This window comes from Glossina fuscipes, unplaced genomic scaffold (genome assembly GCF_014805625.2).
Source record: "Glossina fuscipes isolate IAEA_lab_2018 unplaced genomic scaffold, Yale_Gfus_2 60, whole genome shotgun sequence".
NCBI classification, from domain to species: domain Eukaryota; kingdom Metazoa; phylum Arthropoda; class Insecta; order Diptera; family Glossinidae; genus Glossina; species Glossina fuscipes.
The window spans coordinates 4,441,174-4,464,578 of NW_023998432.1; the positions used below are offsets into that span (position 1 = coordinate 4,441,174).

A 23,405-nucleotide genomic window follows, 5' to 3' on the forward strand; every position below is an offset into this window, starting at 1 on the left:
ATGCTTCAATGCATGTACAAAAATGGGAAAAATTGGCCGCGACTATCCAATATAGTGCGTCAAAATTTAACTTCCTTGCAATACCTTTAAAACGCGCAGAAGCAAGCTTCAACCGCATAAAGAATATAAATTTTCGCTCCGTTTCAAATTCGGAATGAACCTATGTCCGCCTGCCCAAATGTAAAATATCTCTGGTACTCATTTTCCTGTTAGCAAAACTGAAAATATCACCTACAAATTCTCAAAAAAATGTGAAAATGATCCAAACGGGTCACACTTGCAGCGGCCACACGCCTATGCAACAAAATCTGTGAACACCTTTACTTTCCGTGTTTTTTGCTTGTTACTCATAAACTTCAACCGGTAAATTTTCACTTTCATTCTGAAAATAGAAAAAATCAGTCTTCCCCATGCAAAATTACCGTATTAGTTCTTTATTCTTCTTTAGGATAACGGTTATGGGTATAAAAGATTTGGTTGCAACCGAATATAACTGTCTTGCTTGTTAAATATACTTGCTCGTAAATGTTCATAAGTCTGTAAAGTATTTTGATCTCCCAGGAATTAAAGATCGCCTTTGATAGAGATTTAAACTTAAAAGTAGGACTTATTTTATAAAAAATGTGATTAATTTTGGCGTGGAAAATTTCTTCAAATTCGCCGTCTAGTTGCTGAAGGATATGATTTTGAATTATCCGTATTGCTTCGCTAGGAGTATATTTAATGGACAAACACACATTGATTATCTACATTTATTAAAAGTAGGGCGGACTTATTGTGTGAAATAAGGATAAGGTTTCTGTGGCCATTCGTTATAGCTGGTGGCAAGTTACTTAATAAAAGTGAAGGAAATTTCTTCCAACACTTTGATCTTATGTAATGTTTCGAATAAATGTTTCCATTGAGTAGCTAGACACGTTACGTTCCAGATCCATATGTATCATAGTCATCGTTATAATAAAGAACATTTTTTTTTTGGCACAAAACCGTCGCAACGTAGATGTTTCCCTCCGCAGTAGACATCCATTCAAAAATGTTCATTAAGATTACATACATTGAGAGGAACTGAGTTTATCTTATCAAAAATACGGCGGGGTTTTTGATAAAAAAATGTGCAGCTGCATGAGACAACATTCCTGGGAAATCTAACTTTCGGGAAGAACGAAGGATTTAGTGCTTTAAGCTCGCCTCGTTATTGGTAGAGAAAAGGAGTTCTTTCGGAAACAGAAATGACATTGAGGATATGTTGAGGAGTTGAGGATGTTAGTGCGCTAGAATATTTTAATATTTTATTTTCGAATTTCTGTATCTCTGTTCTGTTTCTCAACATATTAGGTCATATTGAAAAGTCTTCGTGGTGTGGAGCTTCTTTTGGTAGCCTGCTCTTTTCAAATCATTCAAAACTGTCATGTGGTTGATGTTTAGTGCCCCGCTACTTCCTGACAGTTTGTGCGTCTGTCACGCTGGGTCCTTCGTGCACTCACAGCATTTTCCCCGCTCACTTTACTAATTTTTCGGCTTGTTTTTCCATGTTTTACCTTTTTTATGGTAAAAAAGCATAACTTCTTCAAATATTTCGCTCATTTTCAAATCAATATAATTTTTGACACGAGCAAAGAGTTAAAGAACTATCTTCACAAAAAGTGTCAGCTGAAATGTGACCTCTTAAGCACATTTCCTTTTGAGACAGTCAGATGGGTGTTGCCCGAGGTATAGGTAGCAATACCATCCCGTGAAAAAACCGCGAAGAACTTTCAATATCACCTATTATAATACAAGACTACAAAATCTAATATGTGCAAATTCGATTTTAAACCGAACTAATGTTTTGTATACCGTCTTTTTAGAAGGTTATCCTGACTGATTGTTAGTCATGAATATGATGATTTTATATACGGATCGACAGTCTTTGAAGGCTTTCACATAATGTTTTCGAAAGTATAGGCTATCATTTAATATTTTACCCAGAAATCGAAGCCTAAGCAGATATTCGTCGGAACCTTGTTATAAATATTTGGAAGAATAGGAATTGAAAGTTAATAACAATAGGTCAATTGGTAATCCGACAAATAACGAAATACTTTGCAATTTTCGTGTATAAATTTGGACTGGTGAGCACGAAATATTCGGACGTAACTTCTTGCTTACTCTATTTAGTTAATAATATTCGAGCGCGCATACAAAAGTTTCTACATATTATCATTGTTGTAGCCAAATTCCAACTTTAGTATCTTTAACTCGACGTGGCAACCAGAAGCTGATTATCGGGGTAGTGTATTGCATTTCGATAACACTGACTAATTTTACAAATTGCAAATTTTACTTCATGCTAACACTCAATTTCGCATTGGATTTCTAAGTATAAGGTCGTATTACTTCTTTCTTGAAATAAAAAACATACATATATAGAAACAATTTATAATGCCATTTCAAAATAATTAATTTATTGTTCCAGCCGTGAGCCATGTTAAACCATTTATCATTTAAACACAAAAATTGAATAAACAAACAGAGGTTTTAAAGAATAATGAAATAAATATAAGATAAGCAGCCTACGTACACAGTTACTTAAAAAGTGAAAAGAATTGCAAAAATAGAGTGGATCAATACATCCTACGCAACCTCTATAAAATACACCCTTATACAAAACTATTTAAATAAAGTTTATTTGTCATATTGATTTAAAAAGAGAGAGTGTCGACGAGGAGAATAATTTTAAAAGAGAGTTACCAATTTGAGCATCTGTTTTTGTTATTGTTTGTTTAAGAGCGTTGTGTTCGATAATCAATATGTCTTTTGTAAGTGCCATCGTAATAGCGATTATATTTTATTCCCAGGATTTATTTATTTGTTTTAATTTAGCGTATGAAAGCTACTAAATGTCCCACAGACGAACTGTCTTTAACCAATAGAGCCATTGTCAATGGCAATGATTTTCCAGATGACATTAAGTATGCCATTATAGTGGTTGGGTTAATTTTTCAGTAGAATATTGATTATTGGTTTTTGAGCGCAGATACGCTGACATTTCACCAGGCTCTGGTCAGCATTATATATTTGCTTTGGAACGCACACCAGAAGTGCCAAGGAGTCATGTCGGTTTTTCTTTGGTGCAACGAAAATGGGCGACTTTATCGATTAACCAGGAGATTCATGTGCGTCCATATCGCTTCGATGGAAATTCTGATATCATAACTGTGGCTTCGTTCGAGACAGATTTCCTACAAAAGAAGACGTAAGTTTTTTATTTCTTAATTTTTTTTTTTAGATATAATACATTTTTTTTTGTCATATTTAGCATATCTAAAGAACCATATGACACCGATCAAATGGCCAAAGAATTTCTTATGCAATTTGCTGGTTTGGCCTTGACCGTTGGCCAAACTCTAGTGTTCAGCTTTCAAGAAAAAAAGCTACTGGGATTGGCTGTAAAAACTTTAGAAGGTAACAATTGTAGACTAGATGTAGGTCAGTAAGTTAATGATTATAATCATTCCAAAACAGCAATTGACCCGAAAGCAATTGGGGAAGGAAAGGAAGCTTCCACTAAAAATGTACGGTTTGGCCGCATTACTGGCAACACTATGATACAATTCGAAAAGGCGGAAAATTCTTCATTGAACTTGCAAGGCAAATCAAAGGGCAAAGTAGTGCGTCAGTCAATTATCAATCCTGATTGGGATTTTGGCAAAATGGGTATCGGCGGCTTGGATAAAGAATTCAATGCTATTTTCCGTCGTGCTTTTGCCTCAAGAGTCTTTCCTCCCGAAGTGGTTGAACAGCTGGGTTGCAAACATGTCAAAGGTATTTTGTTGTATGGACCTCCTGGTACCGGCAAAACCTTAATGGCTCGCCAAATAGGCAATATGTTGAATGCCCGTGAGCCGAAAATTGTAAATGGTCCGCAAGTATTAGATAAATATGTCGGCGAGTCCGAAGCTAATATAAGACGGTTGTTTGCCGAAGCTGAGGAAGAGGAAAAGAGGGTATATTTTTTAATTTGTTTTAATCATAATATGTTCATGTGAATATTTTTTCGTAGTTGGGTCCTAACAGCGGCCTACATATAATTATTTTCGATGAAATTGATGCCATTTGCAAAGCTCGTGGTTCAGTAGCGGGTAACAGCGGAGTCCATGACACTGTAGTTAATCAATTGTTGGCTAAAATCGACGGAGTGGAGCAATTGAATAATATTTTAGTTATTGGTATGACCAATCGCCGTGACATGATTGATGAGGCTTTACTACGCCCTGGCCGTTTGGAAGTGCAAATGGAAATCAGTTTGCCTAACGAAGTTGGAAGAGTACAAATTCTAAATATTCACACGAAACGTATGCGCGATTTTAATAAAATTGCTGGAGATGTGGATACGAAAGAAATCGCTGCCCTTACCAAAAATTTCAGCGGCGCTGAATTGGAAGGCTTAGTACGTGCTGCCCAATCTACTGCTATGAATAGATTGATAAAAGCGGATCAAAAGGTATCCGTAGATCCTGAAGCTATGGAAAAATTGAAAGTCACTAGAGCCGATTTCTTGCATGCTTTGGAAAATGATATAAAACCGGCTTTTGGTACTGCGCAAGAGGTGTTAGAAAATATGTTATCGCGTGGCATTATAAATTGGGGCCAACCGGTGACAAACATATTGGAAGATGGCATGTTATATGTACAGCAAGCTAAAACCACTGAATGCTCCGGTTTAGTATCGATTTTGATTGAGGGTTCGCCTAATTCAGGTAAATCGGCCTTGGCTGCTAAACTAGCACAAATGTCGGATTTTCCTTTTGTCAAAGTATGCTCGCCAGAAGATATGGTTGGGTATACAGAGTCAGCTAAATGCCTGTATATACGTAAAGTGAGTTTATATATTTATTTTGCCTACAAAATTTATATAACATATATATAACATTAGATTTTCGATGACGCTTACCGTTCCACACTAAGCTGCATTGTGGTTGACAATGTTGAACGCTTGTTGGATTATGGCCCCATTGGTCCACGTTACTCTAATTTGACCTTGCAAGCTCTGCTAGTGCTGTTGAAAAAGCAGCCACCAAAAGGTCGTAAATTATTGATTTTGGTTACATCGAGCAGACGGTAAACAGTTGCAATAGAAAATCCACATTGTATAATCACCTTTGCATTCCCTTCTAGAGAGGTTTTAGAGGAGATGGAAATGTTGTCTGCTTTTACTTCTGTTATACATGTACCTAATCTTTCCAGTTCTGAACATGTGCTAGCTGTTTTAGAAGATGCCGATCTATTTAGCAAAGGCGAGTTACAGGCAATTGGCAAAAAAATATGTGGAAAACGGTAAGTTTTAGTTAAATACGTTTATTTTAAACCCTCCACTGATTATCTTTTTAAAGCCGTATACATTTTCGACATTTTTTATAAAACTTTAAAATCGCTTACTCGTAATTGATGTACAATAATTTTTATTATATATTAGTTTGGGGAAAAAGAGATCCATTATTTTTATATGAACTTCAGGCAAAACGAAATATTTCTTATTATTGTCTTGCCCGACCTCTTTACATATTCCCATACAAATATACTTAATAAGTAGATTTCTTAAAAATTGCTTCGTTTAGGATTGCTTATTATAACATTAAGAATTTGCTTAATATTTGGTCGACATTTTTATATGAATCAAAATTTCTTTATTTATATCAATATTCCTTTTAAAGCGTAAATTTCTCTATCGACGTTTGGATGATAGCAAAACATCAACAAAATCAATAAATCCCATTTTTGTTCGTTTCTTAACCTCCAATGTCCGCTTTGAAAAAATAATCACGTTTCAATATTAGATCAAATTTACATCGAATTTTTTTAGTCCAAATATAATGAACGTTTTTATATTCTGTATTTCCCGTTTTCTTTTTATTGTCTTCTACATAATCCACTGAATTGAATCACAAATCCAAAAGAAGTTTTTGTACAAGCACGTAATAAAATAAAACAAAAATTAAACACAAATTCCAACAGTTTATAAACTTTTAGAAATTATTGGCATTTGTCGCAATTTTGCGTAAATTCTCAAAACATTTTTCTTAAGTTTTCTCCGATTCGCGTTTTTGGGCCGACCAAAACGAAAATCCTCCTTTCTTTTTTCGTCTAAACATCAATCATCTTTCTACGCGCAAGATTAACAACCCGAACTAAAACTTACACGCTATGGCTTTTGCAAAAATTGCGTATATCTAACTCAAATAGCAATATATATAGCATTGCAAGATGAAAAGTCAATATTCTATAATATCGAATGAGCGTGGCGGATTTTTCCCATTCTTGTAAAGATGCTGCAGGACTATCCACAGAATACAAACGTAAATTTGTATCTTTGCACCTAGCGGCGTTTACAAGTAAGGAGCAGTATACAAAATTTCTCTTATTTTTGAAAACAGAGGAGGTCTCACGGTGTATTGTACTCTGGTCGTGGGCTGTAACCAATTTGCCTCAGCAATCTGTGTGCAAGGACTTTCTATCTCTGTTATACATTTGAAAAGGAATTCTGCAGTTTTGCGACCAGGAGGATGTCTACCAGACATTGCACGGACACATGGACAGAAAGACCCGCTTAAATCGGCTTACAATTTGATGCTAATCAATATATGTGCACTGAGATTTCCTCTGAGTGTTTCAAATATTTTGACAAAATGAATATGCCCCCATCCTTCGATGAAGTCCATTTTTCCCTAAAATGCCGAATAAACGGCTTTATAGAGAGCAATTAGGGAAGAACTCACACATGAAAAAAGTTCTTATACCAACCAAAAATGGCATCCAAATATTTATAAGGCTAAGTGAATAAATGTTTATTATTCCTTATCTATTTAAACTGCACGTAAATCTTCTATAATGTTTCATAAAGGAGTATTTTAAATTCCGGGATTGGTGCCGCACTAAGAGGATATTAAAGTCAAAAGATAATCATGTGAACAAGAAAAACAATATTAACCCAGTACAAATATAAATCAGTACTCAACACAACAAACATCGACATTGATTTATAATTTGTCATCAGTTGGATTTTGCAGGGAAACCTATTAAATCCGTAACAATTTTGTGAGAAGTGTTTATACAAAACAGCACAAGCCATCATTGTGGTTTTCAATATTGTGTATTTCTATATATTACACTTTACTATTATGATTAGTTGAATTTTGCTAGACATATACTGAAATACTGTAACCGATACAAATATTAGCAAGCCGCCAGAGCGGGTTCTATCTTACAACGTCAGTAAGATTACAATATAGCAATATAGCAATAGCATGTTAACATCAATTCTGAACTATTCCATAAATGTTTGTCGGTCTCCTTGCTTGTAGATTACTGTGGTAAATGTACCCATGATCGTAAAAGTGGAGATATCTGCTTCAAATTTGGTAAAAACCTTAGAAGTCGTTGCACGCAGGTTGATATTGAAAATCATTGTGCTATGGGCGAGTCCTTCTACATTACATCCCGGCTTTCCTAATTTTTTGACCATGATATTCAATAAGAGTAGAAAACTCAGCCCCGCCTACGCAATATTATACAGCATGGAAGTGTGCAAGTGTGTTTATAAAATATTCGGCCGAGACGGAATATAATTTCCTCAATTGTTAACTATTATAAATGTCGTTCAAAATATTACAGACACGTTATAATAGTTTAATAGACCGGTGCTGAAAAGGCCTAAACACACAACTTTCTTCGTCTTATATTTTTCTTTTTGCGATTTATTGACCTAATGCGACCAAACTAAAATTGAATGTCCTTAAAAAAAACTGTTCGACAAAACTTTTCAAATATTAAATGTTTTTATTAAAAATTTGGGAACGGTTTCTTTGGGTTTTGCTATATCTCTTTTTCCCTTATTTTCAAAATGTGGGTTGACTTTTGAATCAAATATTAGTTTTAATCCATCCCAATTATTGATTTGGTCATAATCTATTGTCTAAACCGTTGGCAAGATATACCGTTTCTGATCTCGGAGCGTTTTTTTGAATTTCGAAAAGAACCAAAAACAGATTAAGCGGAAATGGCGGTTGCTGAAACGTTGTGAATTTAAGTTTTAATATCGAAAAACCAGTGCAGTGTAGAAAGTATTATCATGATATAAAAACCAAGAATTGGCCGCTTATAGATTTTGGCAAACAGTTTCATGCAAACGACGCAAAGCGTTCAAATAATATTCTTTGTTAAAAGTTTGACATAGCGGAAAGAATTTACAATGTATTCACAAAATGTTCATTTTAAATAAGGAGGAAAAACCCAACTTTTAATTTCTTTTAAAAAACAGAGGTGTTCTTCGACGGATTTGGCCCCTTTCAATACCAATTTGCGTGCAAGAACTACCAATGCTCCTGCCGTATTTGAAGTTGATATCTTCATTTTTGCGACGAGGAGAGTGTCAACAACGGACATCGCACAAACGCACAATCTTAAAACAACATTGGCTGAGAAACCATTCGGAGAATTGAGGCTTATATCGCCAAGTAACGTCGGCGAATCGATAATGCCAAATATTAAATTAATCGCGAAATAAATATCAAGGACAAATCTACGCTTTTTAAGTGATGGTAAGGTAATAAAAGCAATCTACTTTCATAAGGAGCCAAAAACAAGCGGGTCCCAACTCAAAATCCTAAGGACGCAGCGGTTTTAATTGATTTTGTCTAACTGTGGTAATATTGTCCACCACTTGGTTGTTAATTGGTGATTAGTAGCGTTGTTGACTGTTTGAGCACTGATCTTCGCGTTGTGTGTTCTTGTTGGATGATTGCATTTTGGCCGAGTGGATCAAACAGAAGAAGGCCAGAAACCCGTAGGGGTGTTGGATAAAGGCAATTCCATCAGGTTCGTAAGGCATGATTACGTGGCTTACATTCGTAATGTGTATTTGATGTTAAAAGATAACGGTACTATTCAGAAGTTTCAAATTGATTTGAATGATTATAAAAAGAGAGTTGAATGGCAAAACACGCTTAAGAAAAATTAAGCTACGGCTAACAATAAGATGAATAAATTTGAAAGGCGTATTGATTTTGAATAGGCAATACAAAAGTCAATTGAGCAGAATAAGGAAGTCGATAGCAAGTTACAAGAAATGGTAAGGAAATTGACAAGCTGTCGGAGGGAGTTCGAACAATAGAAGGTGAAATATAGGCTAAACAGGGTGCGGTTTGTTTGGGCAAAGGTGCCCGTTATTAAAAATGCCTTTTCGTTGATTGAAAAATCGAAAGTTGCCCAAAGGGGTGGGAAAGCCAAGCTTGTTCTAATGAAGAATGTTGATCACAAGCCACTGAAAATACAGTCGGTGCATGGCAAGAATAATGGTGTAATTATGATTTATTGCGTGTGAAGGCTAAGGCGCCCACAGAAAAACCTATGCCTAGAGACCATGAGGTGAAAACATCCAGAAAGATGTGTCCGAGGGTAAAAATTTCCAATATATGTTATAAGTGTGTGAGTGAAGAGATTATAAATAAAGTGCGCGTTCAGAATCCCGTTTTAAAGGAAAGTTTCGTAAGAATTGTTAGGAGTTATAAAGTTAAAAAAGACAATAAGACCTAATGTTAGTGTCGAGATCGACTCTTAACCTTTCATTACAATACTTGCTGAGACGATAGTTAGCATTGAATGGAGGATACGTAAAGTGTACGAGAGAGCAGATGTCATGAACAAGTGTAGTGTGTATTAATTGTGCTAAAAAGTTTATTATTTGAATGTATTAATTGTATTAAAAGGTTTAGTATTTGAGTCTTGACACTGAGAAGGACGCATCTAAAAAAATTGAGTTTGGTGTGTGGTTGTATAAGCCTGTATCTCTTGCAGTATAAATAGTATTGACATATTGATGAATATTCCATTTCAAACGTAAATATAATATTGTGTGGTAACTCTAACGCTGACATGCTGTTGCAAGATGAGTGTCTAAATGGTTAAATCCTCAGGATTCATTTTGATGAATGTATGGCCCACAAGGTTTGCTCCTAACCGTAGATCTACCCTTTTAGATGTCCTATACCGTTCTTATATTACATTATGATCAACACCCTACGTTTGATTTATCCGGCCATGAAACATCGTTTACGGCGCATAATGAATTAAGCAGTGATATTCCCACAACTTTTCGTTATAGGGACGCAAAGACTCTTGGCTTAAGCTCTATTCAAAAATAGGCTGAAGCAATGTGTGGTACTTTGCTGATATTAACGATAAATCCTCCTACCCGCTAAAATTGTTCTGTGGACGCTTTCCTAATAAGATGTGTTTTGCTACAAACTTCAAACAGTCGTGGTTCACTATAGGTGCAATTAGAGACCGTGGCAGTGTCTACGAAACCTCGAAATGCAGTCCGAATGAACTCAGTTTGGATTTTTTTCTTAAATCTTGATGTAAAATACATGTTATGACGCTATGCGAAGAGACTTTGTTTTCCTAGAAAATTTAATCATAGTTCTATGGGAAAACTTGCAAGAGCCGCGTCTTTGGTAGAGTCGGTCCGTGTGTGCCGTCAATTCTGATAGTCAAAATGAATATTTTGTTGAATTTAACAATGCTAATGGGGATATCTCTGGATAATTTCTTGCTATGCACGCGTTCTATAATGCTTGCGTCAATATAGGATTGTTGTAATCTGATTGCTTGCGCCATTTCTTGATATTATTGATATATTGCATAAATTGAATGCGAATACTTCTAATGTGATTCTAATCTAGATATTCTCTTTTGTTAAGCATTACTACCTTCTGTGCAGATAGGCTGTTAGTGTCTGTATCGGATTAATAATTGATAACTCGTGATTTTCTAGAATACTAAGTTATAATTGTTAATAGTTACCGCTGTATAAGAAACATTGCGATCTTAGTTGCGACTCATTATTATTAAGCCCACTCTAATCTTGCTTTCAAAATATAATTTATTAACGCATACTTTTGAAATAAGTGTTTAGTCACTCCTTTCTGTTTGCGACATGCTATGGTAAATTAAACCTTGGCCTCCATATGGATAATATGCAGAGTGCTCAATTTGCTTGAAAAGTTTACAATCTAAATATTTGCCTGCTAGTCAACTTCAAATTTAAACTCGCTCTTTAAACGTCATATATATTGAAGTAGTCCGTGGATGTCCTGTATGTAATCTTGCTAAACTAAAATCAGCTACCCATAAAATCGTACGTTATATCTATAAAACACGTCTGAGAAATCATGTATTGTCTTATGCTCGATTACCTTAAATTTAGTATTCTCACTTATGTATTTAAAATTATCAAGTTTCATTCACCACGCTTTCTTTATAGGCGATTTCAATTGAGCAGATCTGGTAGGAATACTAAAAAAGCCATTTGACCTTCGTTGTTGAAAAGTCATTCGTTGTACGCTGTTCTTCTTCTTGGACCAATATTCCACCTAATTTTAGAGCTATTAGCGCTGGCTTTAGTCTCTTTGAGCAAACATTAATTATCTTGAATACTTATTGGCAATGGTCTCTTATTCATCGTAGCTTTTTGGCGATCATTGTACCAGATTTATACGCGTAACTACCGGATTATAACTTAATTAGTGAAATTAGTCGCACATTGAAAAATGCTTAATCTGTGTAACTGTATACGATTACGACATAATACTGGAATAATTAGAGTTTAAAGCAAATAATGGTTTTCTATTATGTCATGAAGTTAAATTGAAGTATGTATGAGTTCTGCAGTTTGGTTGGTTCCGAGATATTTACTTCTCTGCTAAATCATCGTTGTCCAAATGCTGAGTTTCAAGAAATATTCGCATCATTCTGTTAATAGTTAATATTTGCAGCCGCAAAAGTATAATTTGCATCGTAAATTCTGAGCAATACCATAAAAAACTTCTATACGTTAAATCTTGCCGTTTTTTTATATAATATTTGATCTTACCACCGCATATGAAAATGCGCCATCGATCTTTATAAATGAACGAAGGCTTTTAATAATTCATTTAACACGAACAATTATACGCATCCAATCCATCCGTCACATATGCCTCTAGTGTGTAATCTTAAACGTACATGTTGAGTAAAGACTAAAACATTATGTGTATAAAATCTAACATTTCATTAACAACATTATTGCAGCTTTTTTGCCTTTAGTGTTGTGGGTATATGGAAAGAGCCTGTTTTTGGCGAATTTCGAGGTGATGGACCGGGTCCAGGGTAATGAAATTAGGTTTCTCTGATAGTTTTTAGCATTTTTTACGACATATCAAAAATCTGTAGTCTGAAAATGATTATAACACGATTTTAACATTGCATTCTTTCAGTATTTGTAACGTACTTTTGCATGAGATTTACTAGCAATAACTAAGTGAATTTGGTTTTGTGTTCGTAGTTAGCGGCGTAGTATGTTTTTTATTGGCACGTTTGCTAAGATTATTTAATTTTAATACTTATTGTTGTTACTTTGTTGTAGTTTATTTCGCAATAAATTGTAACTTAGCAAAGACATTCTTAGTGAAGACAAGGTCCATAAAAATGTGGGTTATCTTGGGGGGCTACCTTCACTTCAGTGGATGAATAAAATTTCTCTGCAATCTGACTGAACTGTTATGTGTCGATCAGTTTCAATCGCAACCCTTAAGTGGTCGACATCACTCGTGTTTGGCCAACCAGAACGCAGAAAGCTTGCACTGAAGATTTGCAGCACGAAATTTCGCAAACCAATTTTGGCAAGTGTGTTCTGTGTACGCAGCAATAGTTCCACAGGCAATACATACATCTTATATGCTGACTATGATCTTTCGCGTCCTATTTACATCTTACCACTATAACACAATCGTTCAGTTTTAAAGTTTTTTCCAATATGTGCATAAGGCTGCTCAACATAACTATACACACCTTTTACTCTAATTATCTGCCTAGCTACTTGAAAAATGTTATTTTAACCTAGTGTGAGGAAACTCACAAAAAATCTATGCCTAATATTTATATTTTTTGCATAAACTTGTGCAGTTTTTTTGGGATGTAGAAAATTTTGTGAAATAGTTACTATTTTGAAATTTTTTTAGTCTTTCTTGAGTAATTGTTTTGTTGTCTTAATAATTATATAATTACAATGTGGCTAAATAATTTTGACACTAATTTTTTAAGAGTTGACGTTTTTATATATATACAAGAGATTATCAAAATCACGATCGCTTACACAATATCGGACTTGTAATAAATTACATCCATAAAGCATTTTTATCTATTGCCAAAGAGCAAAGCTTTTCAATAAACGAGCACATGCGCTCAACAGAAATGGGTTATTTTCCAAAACAGTATTTGGCAAATAAGTCGTACAAGTGTGGGTACATGCTATTTTTTATGTGGTAATTTCGAAATGTACTCCGGAGAAGAAGAAAAAAGAAATGAGCTATTACATGAGCCAGAATTGGGAGCCACCAATAATGTTGTGTTACGATTAGCCAGAGTGATACCAAGAATGAGGAACAGTATAGTGTTTTTTGACAATTTTTCCGGTCTGTTGTCCCTGGCATGCTATTTATTGAAACAAGGGATTTATTGTGTCGAAACTGTATATCAGCGTAGATTGTTTAATTGTAGACTCGCGGACAAGCAAGATGTAATGAAGACGACGATTTCTAGGGAAAGCTATGAGGAAAGTACCATCATGGTTTAATGTTGGGTTAATATTTTTAGCAAGCAGTGAATCATTTAACCTCCACACGTAGGACCTGCTATCTGAGCCAAACAGGTTGAACTGGCATTCGTCAGTGATTAGCACGTTCTTCAGAAATAACAAAACTCTTGGTTGGTTTCCGTTTTTTCTTTTGTTGATAAATGGTTTACGCCTTCCTCTTCTGCCCTTTGAAGTCATCCGTGTTGATGTAATATATTTTTTATTGTTTGTGAGTAACATTTTTTGCCTAAATCGCTTTCGCCAGTTTTTGCGAGTTTTCGTGCACTTAAAAATGCATTCTTTTTGACTTGGCGTGGAATATATTGCACATTGTTTAGGAAGGACATTTGATTTCTGGCTACTTTTGACTTATTTCAACTCTTTTTTTCAGTTTTGTATAACCTTATTGTATTGTTCTATAATTGGTTTTTTTTAAGATAGGACTCGTACCACTAGATCGTGGATGTTCTTTTCAAGAGAAGTACATTTCAAAGTTCTCTTATTTACAATTTACTTTTGGCAATGCTTTTGACTGCTCAACTCAAATATTCTTTTTTTTACTACTCTGCCTTCCACAAATATTCTATTTATATAAATTTTTACAAGCTTGTTACTATACCCAAATTCATGGCTTCATTTTTAATCTCTGTCTGCTTTTCCGCTAGTCGTTTTCTTCGCCGGCAGGTGCATGACGCGCCGCGAATGTGCATTTGGGTTTTTTCCTCTTTAGGGAATTTATTATTTGGGAAAATTACTTAGCTGACTTTAGCTGACTTAGGTTTGACTTACTAGCCCGCTTATCTCTCGAAGCGATTTTATATTTTTATCAATTTAAGTTTCGGGACTTCCTCAAATGTTTTTCGCCTAATAAACCAAAACTGTACGAGCTCAGCTTTTAAGTTGAAATTCGACACTTTTTCGAAGATCTATTTTTAATAATAAAAATAACTTTTGAAATTTGCCTATGCCACTGAACGTAGTACCCAATACTATAAAAAAGCAAGTGGATTTATTTTTACAACACGTTTAGTTTTAAATATATTACACAAAACAATTATTTTTTCTGAGTGTACGAAAAATTAATTTATTTTTTCCACTCTGTTTCTGTTATCACAGCGAAATTGAAGCAGAAAAAATGTAGGAGATGGAAGAACTTTTACCCGCCCATCATCCCCGACTTTATGGAAGGCTTTTTCTACATCTAGCAATATACCCAGCAATAATTTTTTCTTCCAGTAGCTTCTCCAAAAAGTATATGTATTGCTCAACAGCACAATTTTGATCTTTGAAATTAAACTGTGGTCAGCAATAATAAGTTTTTGCTTTAAAACTCGTAAATTTATTTCCTCAAACATATTAGAAAAACTAACCAGCAAACTGACTGGGCGATATGAGTTTGGAACATTTTCTGACTTACTAAGCTTAGCCCCCACAACTATTTCTGCGCTTCCCATTGGGCCGGGTAGTGGATCTTAATATATTGTTAAAGATTAATGTTAAGAAAATGAGAGTGTTAGAAGATAAAGATTCAATAATTATTTCACTTATGAAATTATAACCAGGTGATTCACATTTACTTCGCTCACTCCTTCTTTGACTCCAGCAACTGATATATGTCCAATAGGTTAATCTATGGGACATAGACCGTCTAGAATTTCGAATATATCTTCCGTGTTTAAACTCTTACAACGGTTGTTAGGCTGAGAATGTCCTAATTGGTAAAATTTTTAGGTTTCTTCATATCATTTCTGCACCAACTTCCGGATCTATTTCTCAAAGCAACAGTTTGCTCGAACGGTCGTTTAAGACAAGTAATGTTCATCAAACTTGCCTACATATTGATTAAAAATTGTATATTTGTTTTTATTTTAGCTCCCTTGTAGCTCTATTCAAATTCTAGTGAATTCCTATTCATTTGCATTGTCTTCTTAACCATCTCTTGTTTCTGATCAATCGCCTTATTTCAAGGCCAAAGTAAGTATTTCAATATATAGGCTCTTTCAAACGTAGATTAAGATGTAAATGATTGTCGATCAAGTCCCTTAAAGTCCCAATGTCAATTCCACGATTGATGATCTTATAATTGTCGGAGAGATTGTGAAGAGTCGTGTTGAAGCTGATAATCAATGCAGAGTCATCAGAACTAAGGACATCTTTCTCATAAATACTGCGAAACCCAGCAAGTCAAGAATGTTCGTTAGATCAGATGACAGTGGGGGTTTCCTAATTGAGCGTTGTTTATTAAACAAAGGAAATTTTTCTTGATTGAAGGAATAATTATTATCGCGAGCTATCCTCCGGTGATCTGCGTGAAGCAGAGTTCTGAAGGTTCTTTTTCAGAAGTAGCTGGTACATGTAACGACCTTTATGACATGATGGTTTTACAAACAACTAACACAATTTGAAGTTAGGTTAGTTAGGTATATGCTTAACTACATTATATATGTTGAAAACTATTATTAGTTTATCATTTCGTGCAATATGCGGACGAATATATAAATGAATATGCGTATAAGAAATATTGACGTTAAATTATTCCCCGGAGTTTTTAACAGTTTACCGTTTGTTGATTAAGAGCAAAACAAATTTCTTAAATTTGGACACAGCCTATGATTCTAAAACTATTTCAATTTGTGTTTTAAGAAGTTATCGCGTACGGTTGTTAACAATTTTATTTTAATTCATTTTTCATTATTTTCATTTTATTTGATTATCGTAAAAAAGGAAATAAAATACGGGCACACTTAATTTTGTATTCAGGTTTATGCTTAACTTTTACCTAACTTAAAACTAAACTTATAAGTGTGGATTATTAACTGATATTATAGATCAAGTCAATTAGGTAGTAACTATTCTACCTTCTGTAGTAGAAGACCACTTTGGCATCTTTTAGCAATTGCTTTCGCTGTCCAGACTAGATTGATTAGATTTAATCATCAGGTATTGGGTAATTTTTGAATAGATTATGCTTCTGGTGAGGTTTCTGAAATATCCATTTAGCGTTTGGCTTGTTTGGAATTCAAAGGCATGCGGGTATAGCGAAATGAAACTTTACCCTTTTCAACGGACTTGTCAATAAACCATATAAATTTATTTAGAAGACCACTCGGAGTTGTAAGTATCTCTATCGCAGCACTTAATTGAAGAACCATTTAATGAAGTGGTTAGCGTGATACGTGGGACGTTTTTAAAGACCGTTTTTCCTTCTTAAAAAATGCTTGTTCGGCATTTGTTTTATTCCCTTAAATTTCTACTTTTTCAAGAATTCATCATCTTTAGGTAACTTTTTAAAGTAGATTTGCAGTTCTTACTGTTATCTATAACAGGGAAATTACAATATTTTTTGTATATATCGGCGTTAAAACTTTCTGGAAGATAAGGGGCATCAGTTAGTAGAATGTTATATAGCACAATAGTTCTTGTGGATAGAAGGATAAGTCAATTGTCATTGTTTTGATGTTTTGATATATTAATAAGATTTTTGTTTAGTTTAAGTAAGTTAAGTTTAGGTAAGTTAAGTACCTTTGATCATCTACCAGTTCAAACGCTTCAGCATCATGAGGAATGTTTCCTACTCTTCAGCTGTATGTGGAATGAAATTTTCTCATTTATAAAGCCAGTTTGTGCGTATGCATGTTGCATGCATACCCGAAAGTAGATGAAGGTTTAGAAAAGTTTTTTTTATTATTGTCAAAATTCTTTATAGAAGAAAGCTAGTAGTATCTTTAAACTGTATAGTTGATAAAAAAATATGCTGCCTTTAAACCGTAATTCATCAAACTCAGGGTGACAGCAATAGCTTCGTGTATGTGAAGATACCTTCACATTTGGTGGTTTTTATTCGCCATTTATAAATTGCAGCTGATGTAGCGGTACTTATACAAAAATGGAAGAAATCACGCCCATCTAATATCGTAATTTAAGTCCCCCTACTTTTTTTTTTAAAGAAGAATGGTGGTATAGAAAATCGCGACGTAGTTCAATATAATTTTGTTACTTCTTTTTTTGATTTTGATTCAATTCACGGAGCCCACAATTGTCGAGTGTTCTCGAACTGATACAGAACTACCGAGCTTTATAACAAATTATCAAAACGTGCGGGGTATCTCTGCCTTAGCTACCACTCTCAATTCATCATTGTCAAGTGCTCGCCGCCGCTTTGGCCTTTTCCATCTTTCTTTCGTAATCATAAATTACTTAAATTAAGAATACATCGTTTGCATTTCTGCGAAGGGGTGCCGCGTTACAAGCCTCTTACATTACGGCTCAGTCTAAAAAAGTTACATTTGCTACTTGGTAGATCTTCGACGCTCGCCTGTTGAAATCGCTGCGAAAAAATTGGAAGTTGTTTTGTTAAATGTAGGCGTGTCTGTTCGCCAATTACGATCAACGAACTTTTAGATGCCTTTGGCATATATTTTGGCCAATTATTAGTGTTAGTATGTGCTTTAAGCTTTAAGTCAGAGTTTTTGGGCTTGTTTCACAAGACAATTATCTCAACTTTCACATTTTTGTTGCGGTTTTCGCGAATTAAAAGTTCCAATGGGCGACGACCAAATGGGTGAATGGACATGGCTTAATAGGCTCAAAATCGTATCCTAATTAAAAAGAGATCTGTTTTATGTGCTCTCTAATGCACCTTACAATAATGGAAAATCTCATATTCGTTCCTTCGCACGTTGGTGCGCAAACAACAAGCATAGCACTTGTTTGTTAATGGTTTTAAGAGTTACCGTCCAGAAAACCCAAATATGACTGGAAGTTGTGCAAAAGTAATCTAAAATGCTCGCATTTTTGTACAGATTGCTGACTGAAAAACTTCAGAGCTGTTAGCTATGAGTCACCTCAGAGACGTGTTTTGTAACCAACCATAAAAGATTGCTGAAATTTACAGTATAGATGAATAAGTGTCAGTGGATGGTTTATTTGAGTGTTCATGAGTGCTTATACTTTTCTATAAATGCCCTTTTCTACTTAGGGGTATTTTTCGCCGTACGTCACAAACAGGATCTGTTCGGTAAGTAGAATGCCGTGGCGTCTCCAATTTTTTAAATTCATGCTAGATCAATTAAAAAGTTCACAGAACAAAAATTATGTAACACGGTTGTTTACAGCTAAAGTGTAATTTTATTCTTCAGCAAATTCTTGTTGAAATATAATTCATATAACCAGCGGCTCCCCAATTCATTCATTCCAAATCTAATTTGCTTCCTGAAAACTCTTTTAAACGTTCGTATACTGCTACGATAGCCCCTTCATTAAAAGACAAACGTTTGTTGGGTGGAAACGTATAAAGCTCTGTAAGATTTGATTTTTCTGTCGCAATATTTGTTCCAAATGCTGCCCTTTGCTATTGTAGCATAAACTTTCGATGAATTTTTTTCATTAAGATTAATTGGCTAACATGTGAAGAAAAACAAAAAACTTAACTCAATCAAATTAAACGCCATACATAAACTAGTAAACTTCTTTATTGAAATATTTTTGTAATTTTTTTTTCTTTCTTTTTTGCAAATGCTTATAATGAACACTACTAGATGTATATGAATATAATGTATACGAATATAAACGCAAAAAAACGTATGGAGAAACACGAACTTTGCTAAAAGTTATCTCAAGTCAACAACAATAGCAACAAAAAAAGTATTAAATAAAAAAAATGTTATAAAACTAGACAAGACCGAGCAAAATTGGTTTTTTGAAATAATTGTGAACATGTACTTTTATTTAAAAAAGGCCTAGTGAAAATCTTGGTTGTTGTTCTTTTTTAATATGCATTGATTATCGTCATTTTGTACATTTGAAATCATCCATAAATGAACAGAGTAATTGTTGTCATGACACCGATCATCGCTGTGATTGCTACTATTGTCATCGTTGTAATTGTTCCAATCGCATTTTTTGTATGCTGATTGCAGTATGAAGTTTACATATGAAACCAAATTTTAGCACAACGAAAACGGGATTGTGGAAAACTGTGGACAAAAATTGAATGGATTGAAAATATGTTTTGAACAAAATTATAGAAGAGAACCGAAAATTCCAAAAATAAATAAATAAAAACAGTACTTATAAACCTAAACGAGCATATAAGTTTAATAAAACGATGTTTAGTGCTTGAGTACTTGACTGGTTTAATTTTTAATTATTTCTAAAGACTAAAAAGTGTTTGATTGCAGCGGTTGTTTTGTTTATGCTTCATTGTGTGGCAAATTATTTGGGATTTGAGAATACAAGACAGGTTAGAGTCCAACAAATTAAACAAATCGAATCGATAGTCTAATATGATACGTGATGGATCAAAAATGAAATTTAATAATAAAAGTCCTGTTAACTTGTACGTAAACTCATAAACCTTTGTGTTTTCGTGGTAAATGTGCTGTAAAAATCAATTAAACTGGAAAAGTGCTTGCTAGCAATACAAGACCGAAAAGTACAATTTATTAACCATGCAGCTACTAATTTATTAAGAATTCATGTCATAAGAAGAAAATAAGAGTTTGTATAGTGCCCTTTGGGTCAAGGTTAATACAGCATTCCGTGAGCGTGAAGCTTGAAAGGCTTGACATGTAGTTTTTTTTATATTATCTGCAAATTTAAAGAGATGATCGCATAGATGAATATAAGCAATAATATTATAGATTCTTTCGTTCATGTGGCCTCCGTTATTCATAAATATGTATAAGAATAAAAGAATATTTTTTTTTATTTTTTAAATTAAAAAAAAAAAAAATGTAATGATATTCTTTTCATTACTTCCTAAAAAAGAAAAAGTGTGAACTCGAATTTCAGTTATGAGAGGAAAATAGATCGTAGGTTTCGTTGGAGAAATTTCGGGATCTCCCACATAGAAAAACGGGCCGATGGAGACTACAGGAAGAGCAGGCTGTGGAGTGGCCCAGGGCATATGATTAGTCCGTCCGGTAAATAAGTTCGGTTCGGCGGTTCGTTCGTCCTCATAATGGTCACGGCAAGCGTATTTCTTTGATGTAACCGTGAGTGTAGCTAGCTTATCAATGACACGTAAGTGCATCCCTTTATAGCCTACTTTTCAACTTTGCGACTTTTTTGAGAGATTTTTTACAGATCCGAGATAAAATGAAAATAACAGGTGAACAAGTCCACCACATTCTTGCCTTCAAAACTGAACAATAGATATTAGTCGTTTCAGTTGTTTACCGCAGTGGGTCAAACTGGTTTGAACTAGGTCAAATTCATTTTCGTAGACCTTTACGACCGAAATTCGCTTCGATCCAAATACAGCATAAATAAAGGTTAGCGTTTTGACACCCACCAAGAAAAGATTAAAGTTAACTAGTCTGCTCCTTCAGCGATACCGGAAAAGTACATTAAGGGCCGGCGAAGAAATATTCTCCGATCAGATAGTAAATGCCATATGGTTCTTTGGTTTAGTGGTTTTCCAAGGTTCATCCCAAAGCGATCATAACTCTTCGCTAAAGCCACATGTTAGGCGTTTTTTTCTTTATTCCTCAAAAATAATAACTAATTTAAATATCTTATAATCCAAATATATATATTACATTTGCAGACTTTTCATCGGTATTAAAAAACTTCTCGGTCTGGTTGATTTGGCACGGCAGACTGAACCTCAACATCGAGCAATTAAATTTTTGACAAAAATGGAGGAAGAGGGCGGTTTAGAAATGATGCGTCAACAGTAACTATTTTCCAGAGACTTAAGCGTGTCCGTGCTGAAGCTCCACAATGTTTTTTAATTTGCAAGTTAAGTAAAAAATAGCATAAAATAAAATGCTCTGCTCTCAGAAATCTCGTCTATTAAGAACGAATATATATTGTTATACGAAAATGTTATCAAATTATAAAACGATATTTAAAAATGATTCTATTATTAACCGTAAGCATATATATGAAGAGGAACTTTATCTATTATGGAAGGATAATATTAAAACTAGTTAATTTTAAATTGGTATTAAAAAAAAATCTAAAATTAGTAAAAGGCTTCAAAAAATTTGCATGCCACTTGAAATAAATGTTCGGTCATTAAGTTTGCTGATAATAGGTTCTTAAAAACAATATTAATACTGATGATTTACTTAAGTTGAAGGTATAACTTTTGAAAACATTCCACATTAAACGTCCATTAGCTTATGATCTCTTGTTGAAAAAGAAATAAAATAATAGCCTCAAAATTGTAAAAGCAATGAATATTCAATTGAATGCTTAACAATTATTTAACAAACATTAAAACTTTTCTGAAATCTCTAGACAAATAAGCTTCAGACTGCAAATCATAGCTTAATGTTTTTTCATTTGTAACCGAAGAATCTAGATGTACTCATTTTATCACTGCTTTGGCAAAATTCAGTACCCTCATAGAGCACATTGTTGCTCAGAATATGAATCGATTTAGTCAATTGTCATTAATTGTTGGGATTTTCAAATTCCTAAATATTGAAAAGAACTTCCAGTACACATTTTTTGTCAACGTCCGCAGATCATATTTGGAATTATTGATAAACACTTAAATAATTGTAAAATCTACCTAGCAAATACCATGTAGTTTATGTATTCAGGGTTTGCTTATCTCTTGTTTATTGCTGAAATTCTTAAGGAATAAAGTTAAACTGTCTAATTTCAACATGGAAAATTGTATTGCGTGAGTTGTGGGCGAATCTTTTGCGCTCGCCTCCGTTATCTTTAAAACAAAAAACGACAAAAATGAAACTTCAATATTTCATAATATTCGGCAGGCGTGGCCGATTCTTTTCTTTTTGGACGGATACTAGTGCATTATCTGTAAAACACAACACACGCGCATATTTTTATCGTTATATCTGTTGCAGTTTAAAAGAGACGAACAAAAAGTACGTTTTTTTTTTGTATTTCATAATAGAGGTGTTGTCAGTTAACGTTGCACTGCAAAAGTGACTTTTTCCCGATCTGGCGCATTTTCAATATGAACCTGCTGTCAACTTCCCTCCAATATTTTTGACAAATTTGGAGTCAACATCTTTATTTTTGAGACCAGCAGATATTTATCCAAACGTTTATGCTTCGAGTCCAAATTTGATACTGACGGAAAATATATATATTTTAAAAGATTTCGGAAATTTCTTTTTGGGTTATGCAAACATATTAAAAGAATATATAGTATTATATTAAATGGTGGGTATAGAAACTAAAATTTGATTTTGTATATAATTTATGATCGATAGCAGGTCACTATATGAAATGGACGTATCATGTAAAAGTGTTGTTAATCACACACCTCGCAGAATTTTCACTTTCTTAGCTTGCCAAGGAATTTTATTGCTGTTTACCAGCTGCATAATATGTGTGTGTTTCATGACATCGGCGGGTAAAGCATCAAACATTTTTATTTGGGATTATTAGCTTCTCAATTCATTTTATATTTATTTTAAAAATTATCTGAATTACTTGGTTTAACCTTGCTCGTTTCGAACAAACCATGAAATTATTTTCTTTATCGTTGTGATAGCCGTGCACTGTGCTTCCCAGTTCGATTGCAATTTCCACGATAACACCTTTTCACACGTTGGGTGTGATATGCGAACAGCATTAAGTCTCATTCAAAAAAATTTCGTTAATTCGCATTCTGATTAGTCTTAGCTTCCAATTTTCGATAAAAGTTCGGTTTCTAACTTGTAGTGGTGATCTGCGACTTTCGACCTTACTTCCACATTTGATTAAAGACGTTGGTCTTAATCATGTGTTCACGACTGCCATCAGACACTATTTAAGAATACATTCGCTT

General features: G+C 34.2%; 1 protein-coding gene across 2 annotated transcripts; it reads left to right on the forward strand.

Annotated features, from left to right (window-relative positions):
- The first annotated feature begins 2,404 nt into the window (after positions 1–2,404).
- On the forward strand, positions 2,405–22,996 carry LOC119637569 (vesicle-fusing ATPase 1). 2 transcript variants are annotated; one of them, XM_038033675.1, is made up of 10 exons: positions 2,405–2,798; positions 2,863–2,951; positions 3,017–3,235; positions 3,299–3,444; positions 3,505–3,986; positions 4,043–4,858; positions 4,916–5,100; positions 5,158–5,316; positions 18,627–18,665; positions 21,198–22,996. In XM_038033675.1, exons 1-10 carry the CDS (start codon positions 2,790–2,792, stop codon positions 21,328–21,330), a joined length of 2,277 nt encoding a protein of 758 aa, XP_037889603.1. In that variant the 5' UTR covers positions 2,405–2,789; the 3' UTR covers positions 21,331–22,996. The 2 variants fall into 2 exon arrangements, with proteins under 2 accessions (XP_037889603.1, XP_037889604.1); XM_038033676.1 differs by lacking the exon at positions 18,627–18,665 and having other exon boundaries at positions 2,408–2,798.
- The last annotated feature ends 409 nt before the right edge of the window (positions 22,997–23,405 follow it).